The sequence below is a fragment of the Poecilia formosa genome, unplaced genomic scaffold, assembly GCF_000485575.1.
Source record: "Poecilia formosa unplaced genomic scaffold, Poecilia_formosa-5.1.2 Scaffold113, whole genome shotgun sequence".
Lineage (NCBI taxonomy): Eukaryota > Metazoa > Chordata > Actinopteri > Cyprinodontiformes > Poeciliidae > Poecilia > Poecilia formosa.
Window position 1 is genome coordinate 898296 of NW_006800052.1, and position 22413 is coordinate 920708.

Genomic DNA, 22413 nt, shown 5'->3' on the forward strand with positions numbered 1-22413 from the left:
CTTAAGCATGCAGGACTTTGGGCACCCCTATGTTAGGTAAATAAGAACATGGAGAAAAGATTCAGTTTAATCCCTGCTGCTTTTTATTTCTTCCTTCAAGCCAATACCAATTTATGAACATCTGCTTGCATTTAGCTTGGTCTAAAAGTTATTGTGTTGCTTTCAGCATGAGGACAACAAAGGCCGCAGGTAAAGCCGTCTATTCTTTTTGCACTAACAACTTGGCACGCCGTCTTAGCACCGACTTGCTCCTCTGGACACTGGGTACCTCATGACATGGGCGTGTGAGTTTGTGACTCAGTATGTAATTCAGTGGAAGAAGATCCACCATCAGCGCCAGTCACTGACCTGACCTTTGTATCGCTCTACAAAGGGTCCCCACCCAATCTCGTTTCCACAGCGACGCTGTTTTTGTTGCGTTGTGTTATGGAATTTTTGATTAATGCATCTTCAGAGCGTTTGCGTTCGCAAGGGTGACTTCTCCAGTGTGTCAACAGCTAAGCAGCACCCGGTCTTCACATCCTGTGCAGAAATTTTGGACTGATTCATGATGCTGACCGGTGAGAATGCTGACAAACTAAAAGTGTGTTGCTCAACTATTTTCAGTCACCAACCGACAGTCTGGGGCATGAACCTCTGCATAACTGTCATGCTCCTTTATAGCTCAACGCTCTGCTTATATTCTGCTTATATTCTGAACAGCAGTGCACCGGTGGGACATGGAGACGGCAGCGGACGATGCTCATCTCCTCCCTTGAATTGCATAAAACCCATCATCTCAACTTTCAACATTTCTGCTCAAAATAATCATTAACTCATTTCAACCCCAGTTACTTCACACCCCCAGGCCCCCAAAATACTTCACTCCCACCCCCACTCCTATCCCATCCATCTGAGGCCATCTGGCTCTCGCTCTCTGAAGTGCCAAGCCACAGTTTAGTGAGTTTAGGGTGGAGAACCAAACTTTGAAAACAAGCCGACCCAAGGCTTTCCATCTGCTGAACCTCTGAAGCTTTTGGTGAACTTTAAATTAGGGACAAATGGAGACAGCTGCACTCGTAGGATTCATTTATTTTCGATGAGGCACCTCATAATGGAGAATTATTCCCGTGTGGAGGTGGAGGTTTAAGAAGTTTAATTTTCTGTTTCATTATTCAGACAAGACGATGGAAAAGCCTTTTATTTAGTTTTCAACACCAAAAATTAATTTCTTTTTCAGATTCATCACCAAATCCAATCGTTAATCGTTAACCAAACCCTTTTATCTTTTTAAGACAACAAACTTTGCCTTAAAAGACTAAAAATGCTGAACTGCTGAAAAAAATACTTTACTTGTGCAATCTTTGAAATATAGAAGTTGTTCTATGCATAAAAAGAAATGACTTTGTAGCTACCAACAACTTTTTAAATTGTACTGCAAATGTAAAAAAAACAACAACAAACAAACAAAAAAACATAAATTTTAGAGTATGCAACCATTTCTTGAGCATAAACCATGTTCAGTGTTTCTCTGATATTCTTGAAAAATCACAACAGTCTAAAAAGTGGAACCCAGGCCCCAGCTAACTCCTTCATATAAGTCACTACAGAAACTTGCGGCATGGAGATGAATCCTGCTTGAAAACATGGATGTTATGCAAGAAAAACAGACAAAGAAAGAAAACAAGAGATGAGGTGAAACACTTGACAAAAGCCAGGCTGCCTTCCAGAAGCTTCCACAGGGACAGCTCATAAATTCATATAAGGTTCACCAAACCTCCAAAGACGTTACATCACAATACCCCAAACCCATAATGTACCATAATAGCAGGAATTCAGGATGGGATTTTTTTTATTTTTTTTTTATGTTTTTCGTTCTTGCATAAGTTTCCCACCCATGCTGCATGAGTGAACATCCAGGAAGCTTGGGGTATAGCATCACTGGACCTGGAAACGCCAGTTAAATGATACCTTAAGGTCTGAGGTATTTTGATCCTGCACAGTTTAGGGCTGTTCCACAAATGGAAATAATTTAAAAGCTTTTTCCACATGGAAGAAAATGATGACTCAGTTTTGCTCACTTCAGCCAACAGGGTTTATGCTTTCATTCCCCCGCTGTTTCCCCAAATTTTGGTTTTATGTTCGTTGCCGCTGGCTCCGCTTGTTTCTTATGTATTGTGACAGGAGTTGCTGTATACAGCAAAAAATACTTTCCAGGCGAGATCCATAAATACATTTGGCAAAACTTGGATGCTCAAGGATCATAACAAGACCTCGTCCTTTGTCTTGCTTCAAATTGAAGCTGAGTGTAAAAGTCAAGAAAATTAAACGAAGCTGTTTATTTGTGTCTGGCACGCTGAGCTTAACCAGACAGGTCAAAATGAAGGAAAGGAAAAGCGACACGATGAACGAAACCAGGCAGTTTGGAAAAAAACAAAAACAAAAAAAAGAAAAACAGCTGTTCCATGTAAGGAAACGTGACTATGTTTTTAATACGTTTCTGGTACCTTAATTAAATCTGTTTCTTGCTGAAGAACCCATAATTTTATTAGAGCAAATTACGAGATTTAGATTTAAATGAAGGTTTGGCATAAGTTGTGGAACAAAGAATTGGTTTGGAAAGCAATGCTAGAAGGTTATCTATATTCCTATTCTTTTTAGCACAGAATAAAATTCTTTGTAAAGCCATGCATAAATGTTATGAAATGACTCATGAGAAATTTTGAGGGGGGAAAAAAAAAGTATTTCTCAAACTAGACAGAAATAAGATGTGTGACCTTCAGCCTCAGTCTAGCAGGGTTTCACTTCTCCTTATTCAGCTGAGTTGACATAAGTGTGACATCGTCTAGTAAATTTAATAAATAATAAAAAAAAAAACATATACTCTGCACCTACTTCTATGTTCTTATTGTAAAAGTATAAAGCTTGTTCAAATTTCCCATAGCAGGAGAACACCAGAACTAAACTTCTCTGATGTTGAAAAAACAAAGTGTAGGTAAGTAAATATGAAAAGTTTGGAGTTTTTTTTTTTCTTTTTCTATGGCTGGATGATGCTAACAGTCAATGCCAACTGCTGAGAAGTTAATAAGACCATGTATGTGCATGTTGATGGTCTAACTGACTAGATTGGGCCTTGAAGACAGCAAGTACATAAAGTCATAAATAAATCAGGTTGGTATATATTGCATGACTGAGACGAAGGTTTGAGTTGATATTGCTGAAGGTCATCTCATGTTGCAGTTTGAGTCCAATTTAAAAAAATGGATTTGTGAATGTGTTTGACTTTATTTTACCATGCTATAGTCCCACACTTCATTTAGTTTTTCTTTCTGAAAGGGTGCATATTCTTTACACATTCTTTACGGACAAAATATGTTTGCATGCTGCGATAGATGTTAGTAAAGACACTACTGAAATGAATTTGAACAAAAATAAGTCCAGCCGTCCTTCCACAAAAATACCAGTAGATGGCGGTAGAATAAATATTGTACTTGATTTATCAGTACAATAAATTACTGCTATCTTGAATTTAGAACAATTCATGCACAAATGTTTAGTCCGTTTCTGTAGTTTCGACACTAGTTTTACACCTTACAGTTATTTTTGACTGATTTCGTGCACTGAAAGTGACGGGTGAGTATTACTCACACGCAGGAGGATGACCCAAACTCCAGTAAAAATCCCTCCCCCAGGGGCAGAGCAGCGTCCTGGTATAAAACCGCTTCTCTCGCCTCTCCTCATTCTGGTGCAAAAGCTGCAGTCGGAACTGCCTGGAGAGGCAGCCGCAGAGAACTGAATCTCCAAAAAAAAAATCTCTCCAAGCTTTGGCTTCTACACACCTCCTTCTGTCTTCCTGTTTTTGTAGATGCTCTTTTTGTAGTTAAACTTTTTTTTTTATTATTATTATTATTAAATTTTGCATTAAAATCCGTGTCCATCCACAAAATGACTAGTGGCCCACTGACGGGGTTGCTGGTTGCGCTGTGCGTAAGTAGCGCAGTCCACTGCGCCCCGAAGAAGAGCAAAAGGCAAACCGGTCAGTATCAGGTGTATCCAGACCTGTATGACTCATCTGCTCTCTCTCCAGGTAAACACAAGTTGTTTCGTGTGTGACTTTGTGATGCTTTTAAACTTACGGATTGGAATGAAATGTGAGATGTTGCATCTAATGTTTGTTTTGAGAGCGATTCAACTTAAGCTAACTGCAGCTCATAATGTGTGGTTTCACGTTTTTACTTTTCAGACAGTTGTGAGGAGAATGGTAACTCTTACCGACGGAACCAGCAGTGGGAGAAACCCTACCGTGGAAGTACATTGGTTTGCACCTGCAATGGAGCAGCGGGCATCAAGTGCAAAACAAAGCCTGCAGGTCAGTCAAAAAATCTGAAGTCCACCTCTCCAAGCCAATGTCAACAATTTCAGACGTTTTCATTAAAGCACTGACAAGCAAAGTAAAAGTGCTTGAAAGATCCAGATGTTAGATTTGAGTATTTTTAGACAAATGCAGGACAACAGTCCAATATAGCCACACAATAACTCTTGACCTTTGTGCTTCCTCTGTTTTTTTGTCTCAGCGGACGAGACCTGCTACGATAAGGACAATGCCCGGACATACCGGGTGGGAGAAATCTACGAGAGACCAAAGGACGGGCTGATGTGGGACTGCACCTGCGTCAGCTCTGGAAAGATCAGCTGTACCATAGCATGTAGGTTACACTTTCATTCTAAAGCTCACAGGACAAATGTCGATGTGAAACGACAGAGAACTTGTTTATTAATGCTGCATGACACCGTGTTGCCTTTTAGTGTTAGATGCGTGTCCAAGATGCAAAAGTAATATTTGTTATATCAATAATAAACATCTTTTTGTGATCGACAGACCGTTGCCATGATAGTGGGAGGTCTTATAAAATTGGGGAAACTTGGCAGAAACCTCATGAGAGCGGTGAATACATGCTGGAGTGTGTTTGTCTTGGGAACAACAAGGGAGAATGGACATGCAAACCTGTGGGTGAGTGTCTCCCCTGAAAGCATTAAAACCCTTTTAACCGTTTAATCCTGAACCGTGCTTACCCATTACTCTGCTTTTTATCTTTCCAGCTGAAAAATGCTTTGACAGCTACGCTGCATCATCGTATCTGGTTGGTGAGACCTGGGAAAGACCATACCAAGGCTGGATGATGCTGGATTGCACCTGCCTTGGAGAAGGAAATGGACGTATCAGCTGTACCTCAAGGAGTAAGTACGAACTGAATCTGCGTTTAAGCAAATAGGCCTGGTTTGATTTTTCAGCGCAAGCTCATTTGTCACTATTTCCGAACCAGACCGTTGCAATGACCCCCAGACCAGGAGGTCTTTTCGGATCGGAGACACCTGGACAAAAACTGACGTCAGGGGAAACGCTATGCAGTGCGTGTGCTTGGGTAACGGCAGGGGAGAATCGAGTTGTCAAGGACAGAGCACAGGCCGAGGTGAGTTCTGTTAAAGGCGGTCATGTAAACACAAATAAATATCCTGTAACTTTAGTCCTTGACACAGTTTTAATGATCTGTTAACAGGCACTGGTGTAACCCAGGCTCTGCTGCATCGTCATGTGCCCACCGCCGAAGGAACCTGCCGCACAGACTCTGGTTCCTCGTACTTTGACGGGCACCGCTGGATCAGGAGCCAGGGCAGCAAACAGATGTTGTGTACATGCCTGGGCAATGGAGTCAGCTGTCAGGAATGGGGTGAGTGTATATTGAAATGGAACAGAAAATATGCTTCTCACTGAAAAATAGGGTACCGCTGTAGTGCAAACTGAATTTTTTGCGCAAATTCAATTTTGATTTCTGTCACTTTATGTCTGTTCTTACTAAATTATTTCCACTCATGTTCATGCAGAGGCCAAGAACCAGGCGTACGGCGGCAATTCTAATGGCCAGTCGTGTGTTTTCCCTTTTGTCTTCATGGGAAAGACGTACTACTCTTGCACTTCAGATGGACGCACTGACGGGCAGCTCTGGTGCTCCACGACATCCGACTACGAGAGAGATCAGCAGTATTCCTTCTGCACAGAAAAATTTGGTGAGACTCTGAAGCAGAGATGTCGTTTTTACCTTAACAACGACAGTGACTTTGTCGAGGTGTTGTGTTGACTTTTGTTACCGTTAGCCAGATTAGAGCTTGGGAGTAACTATATCATTTCTGTGAAAATTGCAGCCGTTGTGGTGACACAAGGTGGGAACTCCAATGGTGCCCTCTGCCACTTCCCGTACCTCTACAGCGGTCGCAACTACACAGACTGTACCAGTGATGGCCGCCGTGACGGCATGAGATGGTGCGGTACCACCTACAACTATGACGTGGACCAGCGTTTTGGATTTTGCCCCATGGCTGGTTAGTGTGAAGTGTTTTGTCAGATGTTTTGTCAGGTTTCCAGTAAATTCATAATATTAAGCAAAAAGATTCAAAATATTCCAGAAGATTTATCTAATTTATCTAAATTCTGTTTTTCCAAGGCAAATAATTAAGTATGAAAAAAATTGCTGGTAAAGGCTATCACATCCACAAATGTAGCACAGCTCTAAACGGAACTGTTTGAACTGCACGCGCAAGAAAAAAAAACAACAAAAAAAACAGTTGGTTTTATGCATTTAATTACTCTTTTCCTAATTAGCCCACGAGGAGGTATGTACCACCAATGACGGAGTGATGCACCGTGTCGGAGACAAGTGGGACAAACGGCATGACGTCATGGGTCACATGATGGAGTGCACTTGCCTGGGAAATGGCCGTGGAGAGTGGAACTGCGTTGCCCATTCGCAGCTGCGAGGTGAGACAACTGACTCCATGCAGAGTTGAAATAAAGATGATTTAAAGTTGTCTTGAGAAGACGCGCATTTGAAAGCTTTCGAGTTTGGAGAGAAAATCCATGCTTCTCTTTATGTGTTCAGACAACTGCGTTGTTGATGGCCTGACCTATGAAGTCAGCCAGCAGTTCTCTAAGCGCCACAACGAGGGTCACATGATGAACTGCACCTGCTTCGGACAGGGACGCGGCTACTGGAAGTGCGATGCTATAGGTTGGGTTGTGGCTCACTATCTTCGCTGGTCAATGCTCCACATTTCCACATCCAACCTTCTCTGTCCAACCAGCTCAGCTTTCCCATCTGCTTGGTTTTCCTCTACTAGATCAGTGCAGAGATCAACAAAACAATGTGGTCTATCAGATTGGAGAGCAGTGGGACAAAGTCATCAGTGGGTATCACTACAGATGCACTTGCTATGGCAAAGGAAGAGGAGAAATGGGATGCGAACCGCTGCAGGCCTACCCAGGTAAGAGAAAATGCCCTTCCATAAACATCAGAATTTAGCGAATGCTAATTTCTTGCAAAGTTACCTACCATCCTATGTTGTATGTAAAACAGAGCTCCTGTTGCTGGATTTGTTTTTTTCAGTCTCAACACCCCTGTCATTTCCTTTAACCTTTGAAGTTTACAGTTTGTTTGTTTTTTTCTCCTCCCCCACCTGTTGCTGAGTAATGTTTGCTGTCCTGCTCAGATAAAATAATTCATTGGACAGGCAAAAGTTTCGGAAAACCTCCTGTCCTTATTTACACAAAAGTTGCCTAAACTGTTACTTTGAACTGAGTCGAGGAGCTAATGTTGACCTAAAAAGGGACAGCTGTGATGCTTATCGTTCTATCAGGGCCATGCACTGTTTGTGCAGGGTGAACAACCGGTGAGCCTGTGCAATGAGTTCATATGAGAACGAGGGGGCAAATAAAAGTGATGAATATAACGCGGAGGTGTCATTTCAGACTGTCAGCCGTCAGTAGGTGTTGAGCCGGTTTAGCGTCGTCTGGCGGTTTGATTCTGTCCCAAAACTCTGAATCGTTTAGTTGTAACTCATCAAACAGTCCCCGGGTCTCCTCCGCAGGTCACACTGTCATGTTATTCACAAGTCTTTTTCTTTTTCTTTATGTAAGCCACATTTTCATTTTGTGCTTTTTACTGATGCCTCTTCGACCATTTGCTGCTGATACTCCCCAGGCGGCTCCAGACCCGTCCAGGTGCTCATAACAGAAGCAGGAAGCCAGCCAGACTCCCACCCCATTCAGTGGAATGTGCCACCGTCTACCCATGTCACCCAGTACATCCTCAAATGGAGACTTGTAAGTCACACTGAGATTTTTAGGAATTTTATCTTCCCTGGTGATTTTTTTATTTTTTTTATTTTTTTGTGAGAATGCATAGAGTTTGTGGCTAAAAGTTGTGAATGAGGTGGAAAGTCTTTGTTGATTTAGTCCAAAGTTTGAGTCCATGAACTCTCTGTGACACATACTGTTGTTCCAGCTAGTTTACACACATTCCCTGTGCAGGTGAAGCCTTCTTTTGAGTGCTTCCTGTCGAAATGTTGCATTTTTTTTTTGTCTGAGTTTGGTTCTTTGATGGACTGGTAACCTGTCTAGGTTGGACACCGCCTATCATCAAATGACTTCCAGGATCATTAGTTTAAGTTGAAGAGCTCTCATGGATGCAGTTAGTTTCATTTAACAAGCTTACTGTCACCTCTGTTTATGTAAAGCTTCTCAGCAGCATGAGAGGAAATATTCTTCATCATAAAACAGAGTTGGAAGCCTTCAGCTCTTTGTCTTTTTTACTCTGTTTTGTAGAAAAACAGTCGTAACCCATGGAGGGAGGTCACCATTCCTGGCCACCTCAATTCCTACACCATCGGTGGACTGCGTCCAGGTGTGACCTACGAGGGTCAGCTGATCAGCATTATGCACTTTGGGCAACGCGAGGTCACGCGTTTCGATTTTACAACCGCTTACGGCTCCTGTAAGTTCACTGCAGGGTTTAACAATCTTTGAATGCCACAAAATCAAGAACACTTCCTTAAAGAAAATGCCTTTCTCCCCTACCCAACTAATCCCAAAAAGTGGAGACATGGGAAGGAGAGACGACGCCACCTCCGCCGATTGTGGACATGTCTGAGTCGATAACAGAGATCACCTCCAACAGCTTTGTGGTGTCGTGGACCTCGGCTTCTTCTACCATCTCTGGCTTTAGGTTGGAGTATGAGCTCATCGAGGAGGGCTCTACACCAAAGTACCTGGGTGAGTGTTTGACTCAGAATTAATTTACTTTGGAATAAACTTGAAAAGCACATTCGCATTTAACTGTTTGAGCTGTGTTGTAACTAATAACCTCTTGGGTGTTTCATCAAACCTTTTTGTGCTTCGTCAGATGTTCCCCGCACCACCACGTCGGTCACCATCTCCGATCTTGAGCCTGGCCGCAGATACAACGTCAGTGTGTACGAGATGCCCGAGGGAGACGGACACCCGAACCTCATCCTGACCACCTCACAGACCACCGGTTGGAAAAAATTTCTACCACTCTTCTTAAATAACAAGAAAATTGAGAATACATCAAATTTTGTCCAACTTTGTAAAATTTGTTTGCATAACTTCCCTGATTTCCTCCGCCAGCTCCTGATACACCCACTTTGCTTCCCGTGGATGAGATCACGGAAACCTCCATCCGCATCAGCTGGAGCAGACCTCAGGCTCCGATCACCGGTAACAACCGGCTTTCTGCGCTTATTACTCGAATGTTTGGGCTGTGTAAGTCAACTCCGTGCATGTGCTCGCAGGTTACCGCTTGGTTTACACTCCGTCAGAGGAAGGCAGCAGCACCGAGCTCATCCTCCCTGAGTCGGAGACTTCAGTAACCCTGGTGGACCTTAGCCCAGGTCTCCTCTATAACGTCAGTATCTATGCTGTGGAGGAAAACCTGGAGAGTGAGCCTGTTTCTGTGCGGGTCAGCACGGCCGGCTCGCAAAGACGAGGTACACATTATAAGTGGCTGCTTTGCGATATGTTGCAAATAAGATAACTGCACAGATAATCAAATTCAGCACCACACGTATGAAGCTGGATGGCTCTTTGGTTTAGCTGATTAGATTTAGAAAAACAATTCTTACGATGTGGAAGGTTATTAAAACAAGCTGTCAGGCATCGATTATATGATATAACTTCAATAGTAAGTTAAATATTTTTCTCATCTTCGCAGTCTGAGTTTTGACAAGCACGTGATTTATGGGGGGGGTCGGCAAAGCCTTTCAAGATAAAGTTTTAACACTTGGAAGGACAAATGCTTATGGAGCCAACACCCCTACTAAAGCACAAACACCTCATAAATCCTTAGCACAACGTTTATAAAAGATCATCATTTCTTTTACTTTCTTGTGGCTGGACTGGGAAATCAATCCTTGAAAAATAAAAACAGATGTTGTAGGAACCGACTATCACTTTCATTCCTTCTGTTGCTTTAGTATTTGCTCTGGATTTTCCACCTTGTTTGAGCCAAACTTTGGCAAAAGCTCAACTTGGAAACTGTTAAAACCTTTATTGGACTTACCTTTCAAGTTTGGAATTTGAAAACAAGCTGGATGTTTCCTTTTTGATCATTATAAACACTTGGGTTTTTTATTTATTTATTATTATTACCTTTCTTCCTTGTCTAATATAAATATGGTAGAGGTCTTGCAAATATTTCACAGATCATTTGCTTTATGATAAAAAAATAATATGCACATAACAAGTAAAGAATAGCTATTGGGTTACACAGATCATCAAATACCAATGAGGCAAAAGTCATAGCTGCTCTAAACCATAAAGTGAGTATTCATCCTTGTAAGAAGTAATGCTTAACAGATGTTTGTTCTCCAGAGTTTCAATAAACGTCATGAGAAACACCTGATATTTAACTATGTGTGACCAAATCTTTTCCTCTCCACAGAAAAGATCCCAGCGCCGACCGACCTGCAGTTCTACGAGGTCTCAGATACCAGGATCAGCATTACTTGGGCGGGTCCTCCCACCGAGGTTACCGGCTACAGGGTGGTCTTCTCACCAATGGGCCAGGACGGCACCGAGCTGCGGCCCCTTCAGCTGCCCGTTTCCCCCAACGCGTACGCTGAAATCACCCACCTGCAGCCCGGAACGCTCTACCGCTTCTACATCTATGCCGTCAGAGGCGATTCTGAGAGCCAGCCGCTTGTTGGAGAAAAATCCACCAGTAGGGGGCACTGTTTTTATTTATTTTTTTAAACTTCAAAGCTCAGATTATAAAAAAAAAAAAAGAAATAAAACAGATTACAAAACACAGACAGATTTTTTTCACATGGGTTATGTCTTCTTTTCCCCTGCAGAACCTGACTCGCCCACAAACGTACGTTTCACTGACGTCGGACATGACAGCGCACTGGTCATCTGGGATGCTCCCCGCGCTGTTGTCACTGGTTTCCGCCTCCTCCTGAGCATCGAGGGCTCCAGCCCCGTTGAGAGGAGAATCCCCGGAGTGGTCACACAGTACCCCTTAAAGAATTTGCGCCCAGACACGCAGTACACAGCAGAGTTACACTCTGTGCAGAACAATGAGCTGAGCGAGGGAACCACTGCGTATTTCACTACCAGTCAGTTGAATTGAATGAAAACTTTCACCCCAGGCTAGAATGTCTTTTTTATGTGGAGGTTTCACTCATGTCTTCTGTCTTGTTTGCAGATCCTCGGTTGGGAAATGCTCCTCCTTTCAGCACCGAGGTCACAGACACCTCCATCATTATTAGCTGGATACCTGTTCGCAGATTCAGCTACAAGGTAAGGTCACCGCCGTTTTGCTCCGATAACTCCAAAACTGTCGCTGTTTTTATACATCAGTGAAAAGCTACATCTCCTTCTTCAATATACGAAGCTGATTAGTTAGGCAACTAACCCCAGGAGATTAGTTGTTTGCTGAAATCTCAGCGTGTCGTTTTGGTCAGTTGGGAGCAGATTTTAGATGCTGTGCTACATCTTATGAGTATCTGCTGATCACAACGTTTTCTCTTTGCTTTCTTCAGCTTTCTGTGCTCCCGAGTGAGGAAGGTGAATCTCCTAGAGAAGAGACCTCGGACTCTGGGCGTATTGACATCAGTGGTCTGTACCCAGGAACTCAGTACACCTACAGCGTTCAACCCATTTTCAACGGCCGCAACCGTGGAAACCCCATCACCCGCAACGTTGTCACCAGTGCGTCTGCATTTCATTTGACTGGAGTGAAAACAGATCTGATAACGGCTGCTCAGCATGAATCTTTGTTAAAGTGTTTATAGCCAGAATGATGTAATGCTTATGTGAGCACTGTTTAAACAATTTGGCGAGACCTTAACAGCTGCATAAAATCTTTTCTCTTGTGCAGCTGTGTCTCCTCCGACTGACCTCAGGGTGGTGTCCAACCCGGACACGGGAGATCTAACGGTCTACTGGACAGCCTCCAGGACATCAGGTAAATATTGACTAAGCACCCCACGCACCGCCAAGCTGCTGGATGGGACCCAGTCTAGACCTTGGCTTTAGATCCCCAACCCACCTGGACGAATGTCTCCATTACCTCTTTCTCACAATCATTTGATAATGTGTCCAACTTTTTCAAAACTCTTTCACTCCCCTATTCTCCGCAGGGATCTCTGGCTACAGAGTGACAAGCACGCCAAGCAGTGGCCACAGAGGGAACTTTTTGGAGGAGTTTGTAGCAGCGGATCAAAACACATGCCTTCTAGAAAACCTCAACCTGGGGGTGGAGTACAACGTCAGCGTATTCACTCTCAAGGGACCAGTGGAGAGCGTACCGATATCCACTGTTGTCACCCCAGGTAGAGCCGCCAGGAAGGCATCTTTCCCTGTTAACCCCACAGCTGTGCCAAAAGAAAGCGTCTTGTTAGTAGGCAGATTGGTTTATTATTCAAATAACCTAAAGCTGTATCTTTGTTCTCATCTCTGGGCAAAAGTTTCAAACCAAAAATCTCAAAACAAAACACATAGCAGGGGCAGCAGCACAACAGACCCTGTTAACAACAAGAAGCCTGATTTCCTATAATTGTTGTAAGGCTCTTTTTCAGCCAGTCTTCAGGTAATTGTATACAAGTAAAAATATCTTGTGGATGAACAGAAACTAACCCAAAACCTCCTATAAAGACCATAAGAAAGGTTGATTCTTATTACAATGAAGTGGAGGATAGATCCAAAATTTTTGTCTTATTTTGGTAAATACAGCAAAAACACTGTTAGCCGCTTTCCATCTCAGGCAAGGACAATGTTTGTCAAACATTAAGCCAGATATTAAAAACCTTCAAGAAGGTTTTAAGTCTTTGTGCAAAAGCAGTGCTAAATGCTAAAACTAACATGATCACTGGATGAGCCGTGAACTGCATGAAGATCACATTTAATACAAACTCTCCAGCATGGCCAGTACCTTTAAACATTGCATGCATTTTTTCATTTTAATTGATGGTTACTGTTGTTTTTTTGTTTTTTTTTCATTTGCTGTGTTGTTGTTTGGCATGGCTTCTGTTACCCAGTACTTCTCTGACTGCTTTAATTGGAATGACACGTTGCTGATGTAATTCTGTTCTCCTTTCTGTCTGGTTTTGCCTGTGCTTGGGAACTGCTCTAACCGCTTTTCAGAGATCCCCGTCCCAACTCACGTTGACTTCGTCGACGTTACTGACACCACCATTGGCCTGCGCTGGATCCCTGTAAACTTTACCGCCATCACTGCTTACCGCATAACGGTAGTTACCTCAGGCCAGAGCATGCCCATCTTTCAAGACATGGTGGAGGCGTCCGCTGGTTATTACACGATTCACGGTTTGGAGCCCGGCGTGGACTATGACATCACTATCGTCACAGTTACAGAGGAGGGAGAGAGCAAGCCGACCACATACACAAAACAGACCGAAGCTGGTGATTTCTTTTTTTACCACTTAATTCAAGGGAAATTTATTTTCAGAGACACAGCGACACACTCTGCGTTTTATTTGTTTGACCCTTGTGTCGATTTTTATGTGCAAATACCGATTTCTACAAAATCTGACTTATTCCTTTCATCAAATCAAACCATTCATATGCCTTTTGTTGAATTTAGCTGTAAAATGTGCATAGTGTCTCATTTAAATAATGTCTTGTCCATAGATAACCTTCAATTTTCCATTCTTCCAGCTGTGCCAGCTCCAACCAACTTGCAGTTTGGAGGTGTGGGTCCAGACCACATCCGAGTGACGTGGACCATCCCCAACATCGCCACGCCCAGTGAAATTTCTCGTTTTGTAATCCGCTACCACCCCGTGAACACGGACGACGACGTAAAGGAAGTCAATGTTGGTGGCGCCACTAATACCTTCCTGCTGCAGAGTAAGACAACACACAGTTTACGGTGTCTGTTGCAACAGCAAAATTACATGTTGCAATTATTATTATTATTATTATTTCTCTTCTTTTCTATAAAGACCTGCAGCCCAACACGGAGTACCGTATCAGTGTTGTCTGCGTCTACGGTGAACGAGAAAGTGAACCTGCTACAGGGACTCAGAGAACGAGTGAGTATTACGGAGTAGGCTGTCTTATGAAGATGTGAAAGCTGACGGAAAATGACAAAAACTCAATTTTCATCATTTATATGGTGAAAACTGCATGTAGTTTCATATAGTTTAGACCTGTCAGAACCATCCCTGGCCTCATATTGTTCTCGATCAGTAGTTCTCCAGACTTTATGAAAGTCTTTGTGAGAATCTGTGTGGATCTTAACAGCTGATAGATGAAAACCCAATGAATGGATGATTCACATCACTTAAAGACATAACTTTCCGCTCGTCTGCGAAGAATTTTTGCTTTAATTTCTTCTCCCTTGTCCACATTTATTAAAATGAAACGGCCTCCAAGTCATTTCAAACTGTTGTTTTAGATTTCTTTCCAGATTTGTTTTTATGCTGATTTCCAATTCAGTTCAATTTCCTAAAACCTCCTTCCAGTTCTGGACTCGCCGACTGACCTGCGCTTCACCGACATCCGGACCAACTCCTTCACTGTTCAGTGGCAGGCTCCCATATCTCCTATCACGGGCTACCGATTTCGGTACCAGAAGACAAGCGGTGGGCGAGCCAAGGACGACAGGCTGCCCCCATCCAAGAACCACTTCACTGTGACCGGACTGGAACCCGAGGCTGAGTACATGATATATGTGTACGCCGTCTACGACAATGAGGAAAGTCAACCTCTAACTGGAACGCAAGCCACCAGTGAGTTTTTTTTTTTGAAGTGAGATCCCTTTAATCTTTGATTATGACCGATGTCATTCTTTTACCTCTTTTCTGTTACTGCTTTTCAGTCTCTGATGCACCCACTGATCTTGAGGTAACGTCATCCACACCTACCAGCATCACCATCCGCTGGGACGCCCCCTCTGTTGAAGTGAAGAACTACAGGATCACCTACGGAGGCACAAGTGTGTAGTCGTGATTCATTTCCAAATGCGGTCCACACTTCGCAAAAAGTGCAAAGTTCGACGGCAACATTTTATTTATTTGCTTCTAGGTGGTGAATCTCCTCAGGAGTTTACGATCCCAGGCTCCCAGACCACCGCCACCATCACTGGGCTCAGGCCCGGCACTGACTACACCATCACGGTTTATGCCGTCACAGCACGAGGAGACAGCCCTGCCTCCAACAGGCCTGTCTACATAACACACAGGACAGGTATTATGATGGGAACAAGAAAAAAAAAATACACAGTTTTAAGAGATCTTATTGTTAGAAGGGATCTAAACGTTTCATTAATTCCCATTTTATTCAGATACCGAACCCCCCACTGACATGAGGGTCACCGATGTGACCGACAACGGCATTAAAGTGCGTTGGTCTCCGCCTCAGGGTCCAGTCAGAGGCTACAGAATCACAGTTGCCCCCAAGAATGGTTTGGGACCTTCCTTCTCTGAAGTAGTGGCTCCCCGTAAGATATGCTATGTTCTTACATAACATTCCTAAATACTTAAGGGTATCTTCCTCAAAAACTGACCTATTTTACTTTTGCTTTGCAGAGACGACAGAGAAGTCTTTCATAGGTCTGATGCCCACAGTTGAGTACGTTGTCAGCGTTTCTGCCTTGGGCAATGGTGGACAACCCTCCTCCCCTGTTGTGGAGAATGCTTTCACTGGTTAGTGTAATTCAAACATCTGAAACTGATGCAAGAATAGGGCTGCTTTGATAAAAAAAATATGTGTTTGATGCATACAAGAGGCTTGTATATAATAGAAAAACATACTTTAAATGTGATGTATGAAAGAAAAGAAAATCCTTGAGAAATGTCAGAAAATGACAGGATAGGATGGACATCTGCGGACAAGCTGAATCAAAATAATTAGATTCATTTTAAAGCTCCTTTAGAATTATTCCATCAATTAGAAACCGGTTTAGCACAAGACAGAAACAACGGATTTGCTGTTCTCAGTCTCTACAGCAACATTGTAAAGTCATGTCTTTTGGGATGCAGCCCTTGTAAAGACAGTGTACAAATTGTGAAAATGCCTGTTAAGGAAATGGACAGTTTTAAACAACGTAAAGGTTGGAGTTAAAAAGATCTTGAAAGATGGACACTTTGTGGAGTTAATCTCGTTTTGGGAACAGGATAAGACGTAAAAATAGATGGTGAACAAAACGAGTTAAAGCTCAAGCGTTGCTATGAAAGGAATATTTCATCCTCCTTCTTCTGTGTCGCAGCCATGGACCATCCCAAGGACCTGATCTTCTCCGACATCGACTCCACCTCCATGCGCATCACGTGGGACAGACCCGACGGCACGGTGACGTCTTACCGCGTCTTGTACTCCAGCTCAGAGGAGGGAGAGAGAGAACTTCGCCCGGCCCCCAGAGGTGATCAGGACAGCGCTGTGCTGAGAGATCTCCGTCCTGGGACTGAGTACACAGTGAAGGTCATCGCCTACAACGGCCGGACTCCCAGCACGCCGTTAGTGGGAACCCAAGCAACAGGTAGGCATTTAGGAAACACATTCCTATGCATGACTCGCGTACATGCAAGCTTAATGTTTGCTTCGGTGGCTTTCTTTTAGTAATCCCTGCGCCGACCGACATGATGGTCTCTGAGGTTGGGCCGTCTGTCTTCACGATTACGTGGCGGGCTCCAAACGCCCGCCTGACAGGCTACCGCGTGGTCGTCACCCCAAAGAATATCAACAGTCCCCGTAAAGAAATGAACGTTGCCCCAGACACCACGCGTGTAGTTGTACCAGGGCTTATGGTAAACAACGTTCTTGCACACAAATGAAAACTGAGATAAATACATTTTATTCAGTGGTGGCACATCAGTAATATGTCTTTTGTCCTTTAGGTTGCAACAACGTATCAGATTCAGGTCTACGCCTTGAAGAACTCTGTCACCAGCAGACCACTGGAAGGAGAGGCAACCACACTGGAAGGTCTGTGGCTTCTCTACTTCCCAAAATGTATTCATCGTTTGTTTGCCAAGAGGAAGCCATTTTGTAATCTTTCTAGTTCCTTTTTTTTTTTCTTTTTGGCTTTATCTGAGGCTTTATTTGGTCAGAACCATTAGTGGAGTTATTATTACTGGCAGGTCAGAGGGAAGAGGCCTCCATGAAAGATTACGAGAACAGTCGGCATAAAGAAATGACAGATGAGGCTTAAGGCTCTTCCACCATGATGTAGACATTTGTAGAACTCACTGATCTGTTTGTAACTTGGTCAATGCAGAGGTCAGCGCTCCTCGCCGTGTGCACGTCACCGATTCGAAGGAAACCTCTTTAACTCTGAGTTGGCGCTCCAAGGGGGAGACGGTCACTGGCTTCCTCCTTGAAGCTACGCCTATGAGCGGTTCTCGTGACACCATCAGAAGGACCATCCCAGGAGACACGTACACCTACACTTTGACCGGTTAGGCCTCATCTCTCAGCTAAATGAACTGGTTTGTCATCTGAAGTGGTTTGTTGGATAGGTCTCACTTCACAGTGTGCGTGTTTCTGTGTTTTTCCAGGTCTGCGGCCAGGAACCACTTATTCTATTAACTTGTACACTCTGAATGGAAACACAAGGAGCGCTCCGTTTACTCTCCGGGGTCACACAGGTATAAAACAAGTCGGTGTGCCTTATCTTTTAGACACCTTGGGAAGCATCGATGCGGCAATTTTGCATAATTGGACCTTTATAGTCACACATGGACATGGTTGACTAAGAAGAGTGATGCACAATAAAAATACGCTTTCTTTTAAGTAGGTGTAAAGTATTTTTATTTTTTTTTACAGTTTGTTAGTAGCAAGACTTGGACTACACCAACATTCACAATAACAACACATACTGAATTTGTTGTAAAACTTTAGTTGATTTATTTGAAGTATACTTTCCTTTTTTAAGGTAAAAAAAAAAGGATCCATATTTTAATTGTTGCTTTACCACCAGAACATAAGACATGAACTAATGGAAGGACTTTCTCCTTCACGATTTTCTGCATTCATTGTTCTATAAATAATGGCAAGTCATTCAGGTCCTGGAGCAGCAAAGCAGCAACTTATTTTCTACTGTAAATGAAATCATCATTTGTCGAAACTTAAAGGGGGAGAATTAATTTTTTTGAAAATAGTTCATGACACGCATGATGGGTTTTTTTTTCTCTGCAGTTAAACCCGTGGTTCAGGCTCCTACCGGCCTCCAGTTTACATCTTTGACCCCCACCACCATCTCCTTCACCTGGCAGCCACCTCCCACACAAATCACCGGATACTACATCACCTACGAGGAGATGGGAAGAACCCCGCAGGAGCTCATCCCACAACCCCACGCTGGCCAAAACTACGCCACCATATCTGGTACGTCCAAATCATTTCTTGTCCAACTAATACGATCTAATTTCAGAGTTAAACAGTACCAAAGTCTTCTTAAAACAAAGTAGCCACCCTTTGTATTTTTTTTTTTTTTGCACTAATAAATTAACTATACGTGATGTGCAATGTTTCTGTTCAGGTCTGAAACCAGCCACAGAGTACATCATCAAGATCATCGTCATCCAGAACGGACAGAGGAGCACACCTCTGGCGGGAAGGATCAGGACTCGTAAGTATTTACATTTTATATTAAAAACAAAGTGGTTGCAGGTAAATGAGTTGGAAAAATATTAGATTTGAGCCTCTCCTTTTATTTGCTCAAATGCATTTTTTTTGCTGTAGAAAGCCTACTACATTCAAACAGTGTTTGGCTCTTTTAAAAACATACCTGTTTATAGTTTGAATGTCTTCACAAATGTCATTCAAAAATATCTGCGTGTGTTTGCAGCGCTACGTCATGAAATAGTTGCGTTTTAGTCCAAAGCTGCAGATGTGCCGCGTCCTGTGTGGCTGTGACAAATTAGCTTCGCCGTAGCTCTGCCTCTTCTAACCTGCTTGCTTCCCTAACCTCGTCTCTCCCGCCCAGAGCCAGACTCCCTGCTTCCCCAGCCTCTGCCGCCGCCGTACCACACCGGTGCTGGCGACAGGCTGGATGTGCCCGAAACTCACATAGACAACCAAGTCCAGTTTACGGGACCCAACCAGGATGTAGTTGGGGGTGTGGAGTACACAGAGTTTAACAACAATGGAGGCAACCCGCAGTCGCCCAATGAGCAAGTCCGTGAGCCCCTGGTGTTTGTCCCTCTCCCCGATGCAGAAGGCCATAGGCAGCCTGTCGTGAAGCTCAAATTTCCCATCAGAGCCTCGCTTTTTAACGAGACAGGAGTGCCACAGGAAGCCCAGACTCAAACCAGCATCTCCTGGAAGCCTTACAGGCAGAGCAATTCCTACCTCCTGTCCTGCAATCCTCTCACAAGCAGAAATGAGAAGATGTTCACGGTAAGGAGCAAAACCCAAAACGATTTTAGTCGGCGCAGCATGCAGCCGGAGCCATGTAACTCATTTCAAATTCAATCAATTCCCGATCTTACAGGCCCGCCTGCCAAGCACAGCCACCACCGCCACCCTGATAGGACTCACTCCTGGAGAAGACTACAATGTGATAGTGGAGGCGCTGCTGGGCGCGCTCAAACACAAGATTCTGGAGCAAAAAGTCACAGCTGGAAACAGAAGTAAGCTCAGTGTTCGGGGAAATAGCGATGCAGCGTCTGCAATGACCTGCTGGGAAGTCTGGACTCCAAACGGGGCAGACAAAACAAAAATGTCTTAAAATATAACATCTCTGATCCGTTTGGGAAAATATGCAGCAGAAACAGACTCGTAGTCGTTACTACTGTAATGGCATTAAATGTTGGGATTAAATATTACAAAAACTAATTAGAAATATTTTATCTTATAAAAAAATGACAGAAAAGTTGTAAATGATGTTCTTAAACAATGAAATTTGTTGAATTTTTTCTCTTTTTTTTATTCTACTTTTGTCAGCATAGACTTCAGCACATGGATGCAGTTCAGAAATGTTGATACTTAGCAAGTTAGCCAGATTTATAGCCAGAGGAAATATAAAACAAATTTTAAAATCCCTTTTCTTTTCAACCAGAAAATTCTCACTAAAAAAAACCCCTTAAGATGGAAAAATATTCAAGATAAATTTGAAACAACTTGCAACTCTCAGATCAGATTTCATATTTCTGGAGACTTGTTTAGATATTCAACATTATACTATGAAAATGAAACCGTGTTTATAAGCAGACTACAAAAATGATGTCGATCTGTGATTTTCTTTTTTTTTTTTTTTTAATTCCCAATCCTAATCTTCTGCCAGTATCGAGTGGAGTCCCCACCACCAACGACCCATGTTACGACGCCTTCACTGCCACCTACCACGACGTCGGAGGCGAATGGGAGCGCATGTCCGAGACGGGCTTCAAGCTGTGGTGCCGCTGCCTGGGCGGCGGTCACTTCAGATGCGATTCATCGAGTGAGTTTTTGCAGAGTGCTCACATATTCGAACATAACCGAGCAGGTTTCTCTCGATTTCCGTTACAAGTTTGCCTCATATTGCAGAGTGGTGCCATGACAACGGCGTGAACTACCGCGTCGGAGAGCAGTGGGATCGCCAGGCCGAGAACGGACACCTCATGAGCTGCACCTGCTTGGGAAACAGCAAAGGAGAATTTAAGTGTGAACCACGTAAGGCTTCTTTCGCACCCAGAGACGTTTTCTGACGGCGTTGTTGAGGAGTTTCCGATGCAGCCGAGTTTTACTGTGCACGCCTTTTCACACAGACGCGTCGGTGTGTTACGATGAAGGCAAAACCTACCAGGTGGGCAGCCAGTGGCAGAAGGAGTACCTGGGCGCTATCTGCACCTGCACTTGCGATGGAGGACAACAGGTTTGATAAATCGGTCCTTCAGTTTTTTTGTGGTGAATTAGATGGAGCCTTAATTGACGTGTGTGTGCCTGCTTGTGTCTCACAGGGATGGCGGTGTGAGAACTGCCGCAGACCAGGCTCTGATGTCACCCTGTTGGAGTCCATTAGATATGGAGAAAACACACTTCGAAAAGTGAGATGAATATATATTTTTTACAAGTATTGAATATAGCTCTTTTCATCAACTCCTCATGTTGACGTTGCACTCTTATTTTTCAGAATATCCATTGCCCCATCGAGTGCCTCCGACCTGAGCTGCTAGCGGATGGAATCACTCATCAAAATGCGCAGAAGTAACTTCTCGTATGGTCGCGTGACTCTTGCTTTCGCTCCGTCACCGCCTCAGTTGCTGCACTGTCTCACCTTGTAGAAGCCATGCTGTTAGTGTGACTGCATTATCACTTTCTATGGCACATTCACGTAGCTTCCTGCCCTGCTGCCTGGTCTGTCCAGATCTTTTTTTTCCAAGCCAGTCAGTTCACTGTTGAAAACACCTGCCTAATGACTGAACTGAGGGCTCTAATGACCCATTACAGCTAGATGTAAATAAGGTTATAAAGGCTACTTATCCAGCTGGCATTTGTTTTCCATTGACATGTTTTGGATCTACTCATCATAAAACATCGTCAGAAAGTAAGCACTGTGTTTAAGAATGCAAAGTAGTTGGCATTTTTAATTGTCTACAAGCATCTGGTTCTTTTTTGTAACCCTTCGTTTTGTAGGTGGAAGGGTCGCACTGTGTGTGATTGACGAATCTTTAACATCTTTTTTTTTTTTACCAGTTCATCCCTTTAATGACGCTATTCGAATGTTTGAACTAGGCTGTGAGAATGTGAACCGGTCTATTTTTGTACTTTGTCAGTGCCAATGTTGTTTCTGTCTTTGACAAAAGTCCCTTGTTTTAATAAAGCTGGAGAGATTCTAAATTTTGAATGTTGTTGTATGATCATCTCTATTTTTTGTTCTACAAACAAACAGAAACTTAAGACACTAGGGGAATAACAACTCTTTTTTTGGGGGGGTGAGGGGGAAACATTGCCGTCTTGTATAAAGCAAATAATGCTAGCATGCAATCAACTACTTAACATTCATTTTGTTCATATGTTGCCAACTTTAAATTAGTATAAAAACACTCAGGTAAGCCGAGTTTCGAAATCAAACAAGCAATATGACCAAAAATAGTAGTTGCGAATTTGTTCATGCATATTCTATAGAGAATCGTGAT

General features: G+C 43.3%; 2 protein-coding genes across 3 annotated transcripts in view; one reads left to right on the top strand and one right to left on the bottom strand.

Annotated features, from left to right (window-relative positions):
- The window catches only part of LOC103143607 (bifunctional purine biosynthesis protein PURH-like), a 1446-nt gene extending 795 nt beyond the window's left edge, over nucleotides 1–651 (bottom strand). The window contains exon 1 of the mRNA XM_016675373.1: nucleotides 615–651. Coding sequence (XP_016530859.1) covers nucleotides 615–651 — 37 coding nt within the window. The remainder of the gene's footprint in view (nucleotides 1–614) is intronic.
- Nucleotides 652–3736: 3085 nt separating this feature from the next.
- LOC103143544 (fibronectin-like) lies at nucleotides 3737–22121 on the top strand. Of its 2 annotated transcripts, XM_007560115.2 has the most exons (46): nucleotides 3737–4066; nucleotides 4223–4348; nucleotides 4554–4685; nucleotides 4859–4990; nucleotides 5080–5217; nucleotides 5304–5450; nucleotides 5538–5708; nucleotides 5863–6045; nucleotides 6181–6357; nucleotides 6638–6793; nucleotides 6915–7043; nucleotides 7153–7296; nucleotides 8013–8134; nucleotides 8636–8804; nucleotides 8906–9082; nucleotides 9213–9344; nucleotides 9458–9547; nucleotides 9622–9816; nucleotides 10770–11048; nucleotides 11182–11445; nucleotides 11535–11629; nucleotides 11872–12040; nucleotides 12210–12296; nucleotides 12472–12663; nucleotides 13475–13753; nucleotides 14009–14200; nucleotides 14296–14385; nucleotides 14818–15084; nucleotides 15174–15290; nucleotides 15380–15541; nucleotides 15639–15794; nucleotides 15883–15999; nucleotides 16563–16832; nucleotides 16913–17100; nucleotides 17191–17278; nucleotides 17571–17750; nucleotides 17851–17940; nucleotides 18491–18679; nucleotides 18834–18923; nucleotides 19281–19693; nucleotides 19788–19926; nucleotides 20580–20735; nucleotides 20822–20947; nucleotides 21043–21149; nucleotides 21235–21321; nucleotides 21408–22121. In XM_007560115.2, the coding sequence occupies exons 1-46, from the start codon at nucleotides 3925–3927 to the stop codon at nucleotides 21483–21485; spliced, it is 7329 nt and encodes a 2442-aa protein (XP_007560177.1). In that variant the 5' UTR covers nucleotides 3737–3924; the 3' UTR covers nucleotides 21486–22121. The 2 variants fall into 2 exon arrangements, with proteins under 2 accessions (XP_007560177.1, XP_007560178.1); XM_007560116.2 differs by lacking the exon at nucleotides 13475–13753.
- Nucleotides 22122–22413: the final 292 nt, after the last annotated feature.